The sequence below is a fragment of the Oculina patagonica genome, chromosome 2, assembly GCF_052425735.1.
Source record: "Oculina patagonica isolate OP01 chromosome 2, crgOcupat, whole genome shotgun sequence".
NCBI classification, from domain to species: Eukaryota; Metazoa; Cnidaria; class Anthozoa; order Scleractinia; family Oculinidae; genus Oculina; species Oculina patagonica.
Window position 1 is genome coordinate 21,738,300 of NC_135759.1, and position 14,060 is coordinate 21,752,359.

The 14,060-nt window shown below is 37.9% G+C and overlaps 2 protein-coding genes across 3 annotated transcripts; one reads left to right on the plus strand and one right to left on the minus strand.

Moving 5' to 3' along the window:
- Positions 1-367: 367 nt before the first annotated feature.
- LOC144643543 (developmentally-regulated GTP-binding protein 2-like) lies at positions 368-2,409 on the minus strand. Its single transcript, XM_078502842.1, has one exon. It carries the CDS (start codon positions 2,343-2,345, stop codon positions 1,248-1,250), a length of 1,098 nt encoding a protein of 365 aa, XP_078358968.1. The 5' UTR covers positions 2,346-2,409; the 3' UTR covers positions 368-1,247.
- Positions 2,410-2,479: 70 nt separating this feature from the next.
- LOC144643551 (non-structural maintenance of chromosomes element 4 homolog A-like) lies at positions 2,480-13,172 on the plus strand. Of its 2 annotated transcripts, none has more exons than XM_078502853.1 (10): positions 2,480-2,738; positions 2,968-3,048; positions 4,033-4,163; positions 6,048-6,211; positions 7,268-7,370; positions 10,115-10,205; positions 11,283-11,380; positions 12,041-12,086; positions 12,327-12,406; positions 12,687-13,172. In XM_078502853.1, exons 1-10 carry the CDS (start codon positions 2,618-2,620, stop codon positions 12,810-12,812), a joined length of 1,041 nt encoding a protein of 346 aa, XP_078358979.1. In that variant the 5' UTR covers positions 2,480-2,617; the 3' UTR covers positions 12,813-13,172. The 2 variants fall into 2 exon arrangements, with proteins under 2 accessions (XP_078358979.1, XP_078358978.1); XM_078502852.1 differs by having other exon boundaries at positions 10,115-10,193; positions 11,268-11,380.
- The last annotated feature ends 888 nt before the right edge of the window (positions 13,173-14,060 follow it).

The following is a 14,060-nucleotide window of genomic DNA, read 5'->3' on the forward strand; positions in this document are numbered from 1 at the left end:
GTTGGATACAAGTTTGGGTTCTTCAGAGTATTTCATGCTGTTACTTGATGGTTTTGAAAAAGGTTTTTCTCACACACGCCAACATACTCTTTGGCGCCTGAAGGCCATCGCCTCAAGCAGCAAAGCCACTAGAAAAAAGGGGTTTTTCACGTGGGTCACAACAGAGACTTAACGGACAAACTGGTACTGGAAACCACCCAAGAACAACTTCTAGCACCCAGGGTACAGAAATGTAAAACAACGATAGCACCCTCTCCACCCCCTCTCCACCCCCAATCTTGTAACCTTAAGACAAGTGCTCAGCAACTTCCACTAGCTCTGGGATGTCAAGAAAACAAATATTTTAAATGAAATATAAACCAGAGTATTTGGTTAACAAATTTATTATCATTTGTTTTTTTACCCAGTACAATACAGTCAAACATAATGCAAATAATTTTAGTGTGACTACTCCAACCAGGGCCAACCAAGTCAAATTCTTTACAAATTGGCCAATAGCATTTGATTGTTTAATGATAAAAACGATCACAAATTAATTGCTCCAATGAGTTCATCAGAAATCTATTGTTTAAATCCGAGATTTTAATTTGTCAATTTGCAAATAATTTTGTCGGATGGCCTTGTTTAGAGTAGCCACAGTATAATATATGTTTTCTTAATAACACAAAAATTGGTAAGGGAAGTAAACAATTCCTATAATTATAAACTGGTCTGTCTATCAGACTGTGATGTCGGCACCATCTAAGTCCAAGGAGACTTACATGAATTCTGTAGCAAAACATGACATTATACTATCTCATTTTTATCTGTCAAAGTAGGTATAAAGTCATAAGATGTCTAGTTGCTTACAGCATTACGAAGCTATAACTGGACATAAGCTCAGAACTGTGAATTTCTAGCCCCTGAATTAATTACGAATGAAGAGTTGCTGTCCAGGCTGTTAATTTTCAGTTTGTAGAGAGTAGTACAAGTGATAACTTAGATACACTTATCAAGTGCCCACACCCAGATCTGCTCATAAAAAGCAGTCTGGACTGGAGTAAAGAAGTTGTGTGCAAAAACTTTTTCATTATTTTCAGGAAAAAGGGAGGACAAGGCAAACTGGGCTTATCCCTTAGATATGCCACAAAATTTTCCATTTAGTTACCAAATGTATGGCCTGTGAAGACAGATCAATTTCCGACAACCCGAAATACATCTGTGTTCGCAGGCTAGAAATGTAAGGATTCGCTGCTGTTACATTACGTTCACTTTTTCATGACCTGAATGACATCTTCATCATTCATAACATGATGTATTCCTACACGCTGTGGGCTGTATTTAGTGCTGGTGCCCCAAACCAAGGCATACTTGAACATGTCTGTAAGTGTTCTATGAATAGCATGGCATACATGTTCCACTGTGGCCCCACGTCGAAGAATCAGCCCTCCGTTGAAGTCTGGTGGGTCGCCTCTCTTCTTAGTGTAGATTCTTAGCAGGGCAAGATGTTCCCACAACTGCGCCATCAAATAGTCCAAGTTCAACTCCATCTCACAGCTGACAACAACAGAATCAGGGAGTCGTGCCAGGCGATCAACCTCTTCAATAGAAATGCAATCAATCTTGTTGTAGACATACACACATGGCAGGTAGATTCTGTTGCCGCAGATCACATCAATGAGCTGATCAGCAGTGCAGTCTTCTCGTATGAGCACCTCGGCATTGAAGATCTTGTATTCATGAAGAATCATCATTACAAGCTTCTCATCCAGATGAGTGAGAGAGCATGTGGAGTTGAATGCAACACCTCCTCCTTTCTTCAGCTTGAAGTAAATATTTGGCTTGGAACAGTTCAGGCGGATGCCACAATCTTCCAACTCTTTCTCCAGAAGCCCTTTCTGGATTTCGCCCTTGGCAGCATCTAACATTATCACCACCATATCCGCAGTACGAGCAACGGCAATGACTTGTTTCCCCCTTCCCTTGCCCTGGGAGGCCCCTTCTATAATTCCAGGCAAGTCTAGCAGTTGGATGTTTGCCCCATTGTATTCTATCACACCCGGAATACAAGTCAAAGTGGTGAACTCATACGAAGCACTAGCACTGGTCGTGGATGTCAACTTATTTAACAATGTCGATTTCCCGACCGAAGGGAAACCAATCAATGCCACCCTGGCATCGCCAGATTTCATGACATCGAATCCCTCGCCTTTGCCAGCGCCGGCTGATTTCGGCGGCTCCAAAAGTTGCGACCGGTATTTCGCCAACTTTGCTTTCAGCAACCCCAGATGATATTCCGTCGCCTTGTTTTTCTGAGTTCTTGCGATCTCTTTCTCAATCTCGCTGATTTTGTCTAGGATTCCCATCTTGAAAACCACTTTTATTTGCCCACGTTGCGTTTAACCGGTCTCACGGACAAAATGGCGATTTTCTGAGCCCGCAATATCAGCAGCTAAAGGCAAATTGCACGCGCAAGACTCCCATCAGCACTGCGCAGAAAAGCGCGCGAACCCGCAAATACATTTCACTTCGTGATCTGCTGGCAGATTTCGCTTTGGTTTAGTTGTTTCGCTCAGGTTCAAGTTAATATTTATATACCGTTGTTTTCATTATCTGCAAGCACACTCGTTAAGTTGAAATGGGTGAAGACGGCGCCGGTGGTTCCGATGATTACGACCCAAATGCAGATCCTAAAGCAGATCCCCGCGAAAGACGAAGAATTCGATACGAGTATCGCGAGCTGATCGCCGAAACTCAAAGTAAGCTAAACGACAATTTTATTTAGCTCATTTTGCCTTTCAGTTGCAATGGTATACTTGTCATGCTTTTTTGTTTATTGTGCTTCGGTAAAGTCCCAGTCATTCAACAACTTCAGAAGATCACACTTGACCATAATGGGCTTTTGTAAGCTGACAAGGCTAACGGGGGCTTACGGTATGGCTGTGCAGATTTTCCTTTCATCATTTTGTCCCGATATTTTTTCAACAGAAAACAGACATGATTTTATCAAGCCTGATTCCGACGGATTACACAAGGCTTTGGACAAAGCTGACAATTTATTCAAAGGAGGTAAGAAAGATCGCGGTGATGAAAAACCTTCGGAATTTATAATGACATCAAAACACTGATTCATTGTCGAGGGACATTTCTCCTTGCCCGGGCATGCCCTGTCAGCTATGAATCTCCTTTCCTTTGAGTTGCCTTTTTAAAACTCGCAGCCATAATTGGTATTAAAAGATGCAAAAGGCTTCTGTTGCACTTCTCAAGTGATTGAGTCGTGCTTGTTTGTACTTTGTTCACCTCATAGGAGGGTGACAGACCCCCCTTTAGGTGTCACAAGGAGAGATAATCCATGTGTCCGAAAAGCATATCAACAGAATGAGCTTTTTAATCAAATCAAAACATCAACAACCTTACCTAATCCCTGGCAAAAAGCCATTCAGTTCCCCCTCCAAAAATGAGGTGCTGTGTTTCATATATAACATAGGCAATCAAATGCCCCTAACCATAGAGATGTGATGCTCTAAAAATTTTGTCTAAGAAAAAGAGATCAAATACAGGAGAAAGCTTATGGAGTCACGTAATTGCAGCCTTTTGCCAACAAAAGTGATAGTCTTTCAAAGAGACTTGTTGCAGTTCTGCTATGATTTTGATAACACAGCAAGAACAACAAAAAATAATATGTATAAAGCACAAGGCAACTGGTTAGTTTCCCTTCATCTCCAATGTAGCCAGGAGTAGTTTGGCTGTTCTTGTTTACCGAAGTGTAAGGAATCAATGAATTCAAAACAAAATTGAAAACAAACCATGCGGTATGGACTGGAAATCAGCTTTTAATCCTTCATTTCCAGGAAGTTTTTGTGAACACAGTGTAAGTGGTCCAACTGAAATTTTCAACCTTTGTTTTGCAACGGCAAAATAAGGTCACGTGCCATTTCCTTCATCGGTAACAGATTTATATAATTTAAGTACAGTATTGATGAGTTACATGTAGTCACTACCTCCAACCGGGAACATGGAATATTATTTTTTGTTTTTTGTTTTTACCTCCAGTGCGGTTGACAAGAGAAGCTGTTCTTGACTCTCATTTTCTGGTGCTGGCATCAAATCTTGGCAGTCAACAGGCTCAGCAGTTACAAACTCATTTAGTTACATTTGATCCTGACACCTTTGTGCAGAAGTTGGTAAGTAAACAGACATTCCACATTTAGCATGAAAATGGCCTATTATTATTTTAATACTGCTATAATAATTATTTTGTTCTAGTTCTGATGTCTAGTTCTGATGTTACATCAACTCTATATAAAGGTCACGTAACACATGCAGAGGTGATGAAGTTTCCCAAGGGGATCTTAATTTTTTTTAGGAAATTTGTCAAAAAATTAACGTGAATAAAAGTAGCTGACAACTTCAGTCTTGAAGGATTCTTCGACAAATGTTGCATTACCTTGTAGCGTGACAGCCAATAAACAATATATCATATATGGTAGATAACTTCTCCGAGCGACATGCAAGGTCAAGAGTTGTTTCGTAATTGTTTACACAGACCGACAACACCTCTAGGCCCATTGTATTAATAAAAGTAGAGATGTGGTCTGTCGACTGAATTCCCCCCCAATGCCTCTGACATAAGGTTTGACTGACATCATCACCTAAAAAGACTGACTAGACGCTTGACTACTGGTAGACTAGACAGCCAAAGCTGATCTTATAGGGTGTCTGCTTTATTTATCTTTGTTAGTCTTAGATGAAGGTCATTGTAGCAGAATCCCAAGCAGTTAAATTAATTCCTGTATGGGAAGGAATTACCCTGTTACTTGGCAAAGTATGTCTTGAACAAATTCCCCAACTGATGTAGACAGGCAAATTTGGATATCTAAGCTTTTAGATAGCCTTCTGAATTGAAAGGGGTGTAGACACGGGGTCAGAATTTTCTACTTATTCTACCTTCTCACTTGTCATACCCTTACCTACCGGTACTGTCTGATAGGCTTACTTAAATTGATTAATCAAAAACTGATTCATTAAACATACCGTAAAAACTCGTGTATAAGCCGCACTTTTTTGCCGAAATTTTGGGCTCAAAATCGTAGGTGCGGCTTATCTACGAGACCATTGCATGCAATTTTACAGGGCATCTGACAGGATGCGGTGGTGCGGCCGTGCGGGTCCACATAAATCTGCATAAATCGCTCACACTGCATCCTCCGCATCTTCTGCGCATTTTTGCGCATAAAACTGAAAAATTGCTCCATATAAGCGACAAAGCAGCTCTTTACTATCCTCACAAACAAAAATAACAAGGAGACTAATCATTTTGAAAACGTTTTTCCTCTCAAAACAGCGACAAAAACCATGCTTTTCGTCCGTGAATAATTTTAAACCCTCAGGCGTTCCACGTGTCTTTTGGCGATGGGCCTGGATACTAGTGCCTGGTTACTAAGCTACGAACGCTTTCGCGAACACAGCACAAAATCAGGTGCAAAATTTGATGAAAAAACAGTGATGAACGAAGAAATACCTGTCAATGAATGGCAGAAAAAGATCAAAAATGTTAAAGTTGGCAGAAATGATGTTTATTCTATAAAGTTCTAAAATTCTGGGTAAGACTGAAGTGTTTTCCGTTTATGTGTTTATAGTACTGTCATCCTGCACATCGATCGGAAAGGCTCAAGGAATCAAATTTAGCTTTATTGATTGTTGATACTCATAATCCAGCATTTTTTCACAATCAACTGGGCATTTTTCCGCCAGGTTTTATTTTTTTTCTCAAAATCATGCTTGAAATTTGGGGGTGCGGCTTATCTACGAGTGCGGCTTATACACGAGTTTTTACGGTAATTTTGTCTTTTCCTTCTACTTCCTGCATTCCCAGAATGCCTGCCTTGCACTCCTTTTCCTACCACCTACAATATCCTTTTATGATGGTTTCTTTAAGAATCCTGCCCTCCCTCTACCCCACTTCCACCTTTCCTAAGAATTACAGTGTTATTACAGGAGCTACCCTCCTGCACCCCTCCCCCCTCCCATCACTACTTACTTTACATCATCTTCATACATGTTAACAGATCACTTTCATGGGAGGCAGGAATATTACAGATGCAGCCAGAGGAGATGATGAGGATGAGGAGATGCCTTCAAGAACACGTCAACCACCTCCTCGCCTTGATTGGAAAAAGCTTGGTCGAAAAGCAAGTGTGGCTTTTAAAAGAACACCAAATGTTGATTTCATGTATGTTAAGCCTTATTTTTTATAAGTTCTGTTGGTTGATACTGAATCAGCTCTTATTTCTTATTTTACAGTCAAGTCATTCTTGTCTCATAACCACTCATGTTTAATATTAGAGGAGGACTTATTTCAAATCTTAGTTAGGGCACTTATAAACAAAATAAAATGCATTTTTATAATGCTTTTTTCCTGTTTACTAGCACATGTTCACAAAAAGTGACAACAAGAAGTTGTGATGGTTAAATAACTGTGATAGTGTAAAATTACTCTGTTTTCTTCTTCATGAAATGTCCTGGTCTAAAAAATTGGTAGGGGAAGGGCTTATTGTTACAAAACTTGTTGAACTTCCATAGGGGGGCTTATTAGAGGGCAAGGGGTCTTCTAGAGCTGTTGCAGTAATACACAATTTGTAGTGATTAAGTACCGGTAATCCAAGTATTTGCTAGTAAAGAGAAGTCTAGTTTACATTATATCATTGGTTCTGATAACAAAATACTTAATGACTTCTGTTGATATGTGGGAACAAGAGTAATTGAAAATCCAAAGGTATAAATTCACCATGCAGGTGACAAAACAACAACAACAATAATCCAATGGTTGGCCATTGGCTGTAGAGTACTCATGAATTTTGATTGTTTTCTCACATGTGATGGAATGGTTAACTGACTGGTCATAAACAGCTTTGTACATCAATGAAGAGCCTGCACGTCAATTAGCAGTGTTGTTCCAGTAGAAAACCTACCAGTATCGCTTAACAAAAGATTAAATTGCGTAATTAAACAAATAGTTTCCAATCAACCTTTTGGAATCACCACAGCTTATCATTCAATGACCTTCTAAATAAAGTGCAGATGGTGGCATGATAAGCTGCACTCCTGATTTTCAACCCAAATTTTGTCACAGCAAGAACGTGCAGGCTATGCATTCCTTTACCAATAATATGATATTTCTTATTATAAAGTTGCCAGTTAAAATGCTTGTCACTGTCTGGTGAAGCACAACTGAGGTTCAGTGATTGAGCAGTCACAGATTGTCGATTTTATCTTAAATGTATCTTAGGTTTGGTCCTTTATCTATGGAACCTCCACGCCGTACAACGAAACCCAAGTCACCAAGAGATCCAAACAGACCAGATCCTTCTCAGCTAGTTAAACCCAAACAGGTGAAAATGAAATTGAGTTATTGTTATTCTTACCGGCATGTTCAATTTTTAGTGCACAAACAAATTGAAAACAACATGTAAAAATTTGCCGAGAACAAAAAATGATAAACAGTTAGATTATTCACTCCAATTTCAATGAGGTAAAAGTTGAGGCTGCAGTCCAAATCAACTATCACCTCATAGAAAGAGGGAATAATCTAATTTTTTAAGTATAAATCTTGCTAAAAGTATAATTGTGACCCTATTTGGGAAAAGCAGGCTTAACGAAAATAGCGTTGTGCCGTTTTTCCGTTGGAAATGCATTTTCAACGCGTTGCAAATGCATTTTCAACGCGTTGAAAATGCGTTGAAGAACATTTTCAATGCATTGAAAACGCGTTGAAGAACACTTTTAATGCATTGAATATGCGTTGAAGAAAATCGTTTTGAAATGTTTCTCAGCGAAAACGAAATGCGTTGCAAAATCAATTTAATATATTTTCAAAATATTTTTAACGTGTTTTGAAACATTCGAAAACGAAATCACCGAGAATCATTCACGGGACTATTCCCGGGGGACTGTTGTGCCAGTTTTCAAAATTCTCTACAGCGTATTATAAAGCCACTTGCATCATTAATTTCGCTTTGAATTTGGAGAAGAAACTCCTCAAATACACGGACTATTCTTGTAATTTTGCGAAACGCTATAAATGTATAATAAACTTCGAAGCGGCGTTGAATGAAATCATGCTGCATGTCTGAGTTTCAAATGACATTCGATCTCTTCCATAATCGCATGCACGCAACAAGTTCTGAAGATAAATATATTTTATTCGGCGACCACAACTCTCTGTTACTGTTGCCGATTAAACCCGTCTGCTGTTAAGTTATCAATAAAAGCTTCGCTTCGCTAGCCGTTGCAATAAAACAGCATAAAAATAAAAGGCGAAAACTTAATTTTTTTTAGCGACGGGTAAACAGTCATGCGGCGCTACATTATTGTCTGCTGTGTCTGCTTCGTATAAACAAGAGAGGATAAAATTATTTTTCAGATTTTTCTGAGCCACTTGCATCATTAATTTCGCTTTGAATTTCGAGAAGAAACTCATCAAATGCACGGACTTTTCCTGTAATTTTGCAAAACGCTATAAATGCAAAATAAACTTCGAAGCGGCGTCGAATGGAATCATGCTGCATGTCTGAGTTTCAAATGACATTCGATCTCTTCCATAATCGCATGCACGCAACAAGTTCTGAAGATAAATATATTTTATTCGGCGACCACAACTCTCCATTACTGGTGCCGATTAAACCCGTCTGCTGTTAAGTTATCAATAAAAGCTTCGCTTCGCTGGCCGTTGCAATAAAACAGCATAAAAATAAAAGGCGCAAACTTTAATTTTTTTAGCGACGGGTAAACAGTCATGCGGCGCTACATTGTCTGCCGTGTCTGCCTCGTATAAATTCTTTTTCAGATTTTTCTGAAAAGATTTGTAAACCGTTCAGTTTCATCCAGTTTACAAACGCAGAAAACTTTAAACAGAAGACTTTATGTCTCATAAAAATCTCTTAAATGCCTTTGCCGAGTAAAACTTAATCGCCAGTTCATTGTTGGGACGGTTCATGTCATCCAAAAGTCACGCACGGCGCAGTATGAGTTCGGGAGCGAAAACATAATTATTATTTTCGTAGTCTTGGCTCTTTATGCTTGCAGTTCTTAAAAAAAAACTTTTTTCTCTCTGATGCCGAATTTTGACGTCTTTATTGAAACAGAGCGAAATATTTTCCAGTATTTCAACCTTTTGCCAAACATTCCCATTTTAACGTTGGAAAAAGCAGCCAACGCGTCAAGAAACATCTTTTATTCGTTACTAAACGTTTTCGAACATTTTCAACGTTTTCACAACGGACTGAATAACATTGTGAATGCGTTGAGAATCATTTCCAATGCGTTGTAAATGCATTATCAACGCGTTGTAAATGCATTGTCAAAGCATTGTAAATGCATTGATAATACGTTACAACGCTATTTTCGTTAAGCCCGGTTTTCCCAAATAGGGTCACAATTTCTTGTCCAACTTTAGGAGCTTTCGCATATTCGTATTCTAACAGGCGATAGTATATGTATATGTTGTGGTTTAATTTTATGTTTGGTTTAAAATTTTTTAAACCAGTTTGATTTTTATTTCCTTTTGTTTCAGATTATGATAATGAATATGAGACAACAGAAAAAAAAATCAAACTGGTTTGAAAAATTTTAAACCAGGGATAAAATTAAACCACAACATATACGAGTAGATTGTCCATTTGCAGTGTACTAGTAGAATTGTACTAATGATAATATTATTAAGTCACAGTTTTATAATAATGTGTGATTCCAGAAAATAACCAAACTCCCCCACAGAAGGGATTGGAAATTCCAGGGAGAAGGAGGGGTCACAAAGACCCAAAACTTTAAAGCAATGATGTATGAAGCTAAATTGGAATTTCCAGAGGGGTGGAGGGTCATAGGGCAAGTCCCTTCCGTGGTGGGGGTATGGATATTTTCTGGAACCACACAATATGGTAATGGCAATTATATCAGTTATTTGGAAACATATCTAATATTGAAGGACCATTTTCCTTGTGGTTATGTGTTACAATCCAGTTCCAAAGGTCTGGATGTGACTGCTGACTGGTATAAGCAAGGTAATCAGAGTCTGTTGCTAACTTTTTTCCCATTCCAAGTGCCTTGTTGAGTGCTTATTCTGTAATTTTATCATTAGCTAGAGAAGGTTGAAGCCAAAGAGGAAGCTACAACTAAAGAAGTTGACAGATTACATCAAGTCCTTTATGATAATACAGGTACGAGTTCAAGTTTGATGGAATGTTCGCAAGTTGTGCTGATGGTACAAGGACATGTTTTATTATTAATATTTTTTGGCAGAATTTTCCCATGTCTTATTCTGGTCAAGAGCCACATACATTGAGAGTTTAAACCATGAAAATAATAATAAAAAAATGGCATAACCTTTAATACTATGTAAGGCAATTTTAAGGTAGACATTATGACATCATTGCAATCATCTACCGGTATGAGTATGTAGACACTAGAAATAACTAAATATGGGCAATTTTTTTAGTTCTTTTGTGCGATTACCTCCAAAAAAAATTGACAATCAAATGAAACAACTTAGTGTTTGAAATACTAGAAAATTCAAATAACAGTTAGTAGTGGTCGAAATTGGGCAAGTTCGAATCAAATCACAAAAGCCAGCATGATTTCTGCAAGCAATTAAAAGGGATTAAAATAAATTGTTTATTTCTTAAGATACAACAACAGCCTGTGTACTCAGCTCTTGCAGGTATTCTGTCATGAATCGCCAGCTAATATCCCATTCTTGTCGTCCTTCTGACAGAGCCAGCTGTGCCTTTGCACAAGAACCAGGTGGCCCCGGGGACACGTGATTTGATTGGCTAGATTTTATCAGAGGGAGTTTGAAATCTAGCCAAACAAATCAAGCATTTAAAACTCCCTTTGTTATATGATCGTTAAAATGGTTGATTTGATTGGCTAGATTTTAATTTCCTTTGTTTAGCTCAAGCCAATCAAAACATTTGTCTCTAGGGCCACTTGTTTCTCGTACAAAGGCCCTACCACCTAAGAGGGACAGGCAGGTCTTGGGATGAGAATTATGCTAAAATTTAGCCATTCCTTAAAAAGGGGAGATTATCTCAGTTTCTCATTTTGCTCTCTGATGGGTGCCATACAAGGATTTTAAATCGTATAATTTGAAACACCTGGTGTACTAAGCTCAGTTGCGTCCAATTTCAAATTTGTCTGACCTATGCTTGATAATAGCATATTGGAATAGATATGGTGAACAATACTGTTTATTATAATTATCAACTTATTTGTTTTGCTTGTTTTGGTTTTAGTCTCAGAGGAATCAGGTGAAGTAACTCCAGTGTGTCTGTTCAAGTTTATTATCAACCCTCGTTCATTTGGCCAGACTATTGAGAATCTTTTCCATTTATCATTCTTAGTTAGGGTAAGCTACATCTGTTACTCGTGAGTGTGTGTGACTGCACCTTTTGATAATACACAAACTCGGCTCAAACTTTTGATTGCACTTTTCATCACCCACACAAGGATGAAGCTATTTAAAAAAAACTAAGCACGCTCAATAACATTCCCAGCTGAATCTTCGGGCCTGTGCACCTTCAAAATTACTCCAAGTTTTCATTTCCTAGTAAAATGCCAGCCAGTGATAAGCTGTCTTTCAGCTGATGAAGCAAGCCAATGGATAGCGTTTAAACATAATATGTCCATCCTTGCCCTAAATCATCTTCGCAGACATCTCAGGGAACAGAAGTTCTCTAAAAGGCTCATGTCATCTGGGTTTGTTTTTTCTTTGATGGCAGTGAAAAATGCAATCATAAGTTATTTTTTGAACTTTAGAGTTCATATTTTATTGATCGGGAAGAAGGACTAAATCTCAATTTGACAAGGAAGCTATTTGTTTTATGCTAGAAACATTAATAATCATTGGAATTTAGAGTATTAACATGAAAAATAATACATAAAAGAAAAGAGCTTTTTATTAATACTGGTGGGTGGCTAAATCCCTTGGGGGAGCGGGTGGAGGTAACCAACGTGTCCTGATGAGTTGGAATCTTGATAATCACTCTAAATTGCACTTCTTCTGTAGGATGGTCGTGCTGAAATAAGTCTTGAAGATGGTCTACCAGTTGTATGTAAGTACTAATAATTTTAAATAACTAGTCATGTGTAATGGCATAACTTCCATGAGTTGCTTGTTAAACTGACAAAGTTTGGTACAAACTGTAGCGTAGTTAAGTATATTTAACTAGAAAATTAGTGTAAAACCCATTGCATTGAGGTTCATGCTATAAACACTTTTCATGTGAATTTCTCATCAAGCAGTAATGAACAAAATATAAATAATTTTTAATATATTATCTCTGTTATTGTAGCATATGAAGAAATGACTGGTGAAAATGAGCAGACAGGAAAGCAACAAGTGGTTGTTCATCTTACTCTTAGAGAATATAAGGTGTGTCAAATAATAAAACAGAGTAACTTGAAAGGAAAAGGGAACATCAAATTATTGTAGTCTTTGAATAAGCTCAGACTGGAAGGGTTGAGAAGAAACTGGCTATGGTCCAGGAAGGGGGTTGGAGGCCAAGGGGCCCCCATCATTGACTAGAAAGCCTAATTTCTGATTTCCAGCGACCTGCAACTTAGTAATGAAAGTGAAATTTGACAAGTCATTTAAATGTTTATGAGCTCAATATTGATATTTTTGTGTCATTTTTTTTGTTTTTGTTTCCCAGGAGATTATAAAAACGTTTAACATCACAAAGCCAATGATTCCACCACGCCCCAACATGAATCATGACGTCAATGGAAACCAGAATGATGATGGTGACGAGGAGGAGGAAGAAGAGGATGGCAATTAGCCTAGCTTGATAAAACTGAGAGAATTGAAGATCTTGTGATCCCCAACAATGAGAGGAAAAATCTCAACTTAAATTTCCAAGAGAGGAAAAAAAACTAAGCCAGCAGAGAATGTGATAGAGGTTGTTTAGGAAGTGTGGATGACTCGAGTCAAGAATCAGAGACCTCTGCATTATGATTCTTAACACTGCAAAACCTTGAAATTATTACTTGTTGCATAATTTTCCATAGGATGACAGCAGTTCTAACGCAAATTCTACCCTTGGTTTGGTTTGTCATGCAATCTCCTCTTCATTGGGGATGAATGATGTGACAAGTCAGAGAATGTCCCAAGTTGAAGGCCAAGATCTTGTAAAGTTAAATTTTTTTTTAATAAGAACAGCCTTGGTGTGAGAATGCAGCCAGCCTTTTTTAGGAGCAAGGACTACTGTGATTAAAACGGAAAGATTATTAATTTGTGATAAATTTCCCTTGCTTCTATGACACAAGATGTATAACTTGCTTTTTGTTGGCAATGCCTCATTTCCACCGTTGGCACATGTAGGGGATCCTTCACAAAGGAAGTGAAAGTAAAAATTATTGAAACTGCTTTTAGGCATACATGTTTTGTAAAGACCACAAAGCAGCAAGTAATACCAAGGCAAGTTAGAGTTTTGTTGGCTTGTAGAATAGTTTTGGCTGGACTGGCTGCCTGTAATATAAGACGACTGACTGACTGGTCAAGAAGAAAAAAAATGGTTTATTTACAATGTTTCTTTTGCTGGAGAATGGCTAGTTCCAGTAAGTTTGTTTGTTTCATTTTGAGGTGTATCATACTAGGTTTGGATTATTGTTATCCCAGTTTCTAGTTATAATAATGATCTATGATCGGAACAAATTAAGGCCTAGGGTAAAATAATGGTAAATAAGAGTTTAAAGACAGAAGTACCATAGTTGGTTACCTCTTTAATTAGAAATGTGAAAGGATGCCTTTTTGCTAATAAGAACAAGTAAATAACTCTGTTATAGTTTAAAATTCCAAGGCATAGTGTTCTTATAAACAGCTATGCATATAATTATGTCAAATAATGAATCGTTTGGTGAATGAGAAAAGAAAGTGCTGATGTCACTGTATTGTATCTACAATAATAATAAATTGTAGTTATATTATTATGGTCTTGAATGTTTCATGATCAAAAAATTCCTGATTGCTTCAGTAAAATTCTGAAAATAAGCTCCCCCCTTTCAAACGACTGTATCACTTGTTTTGA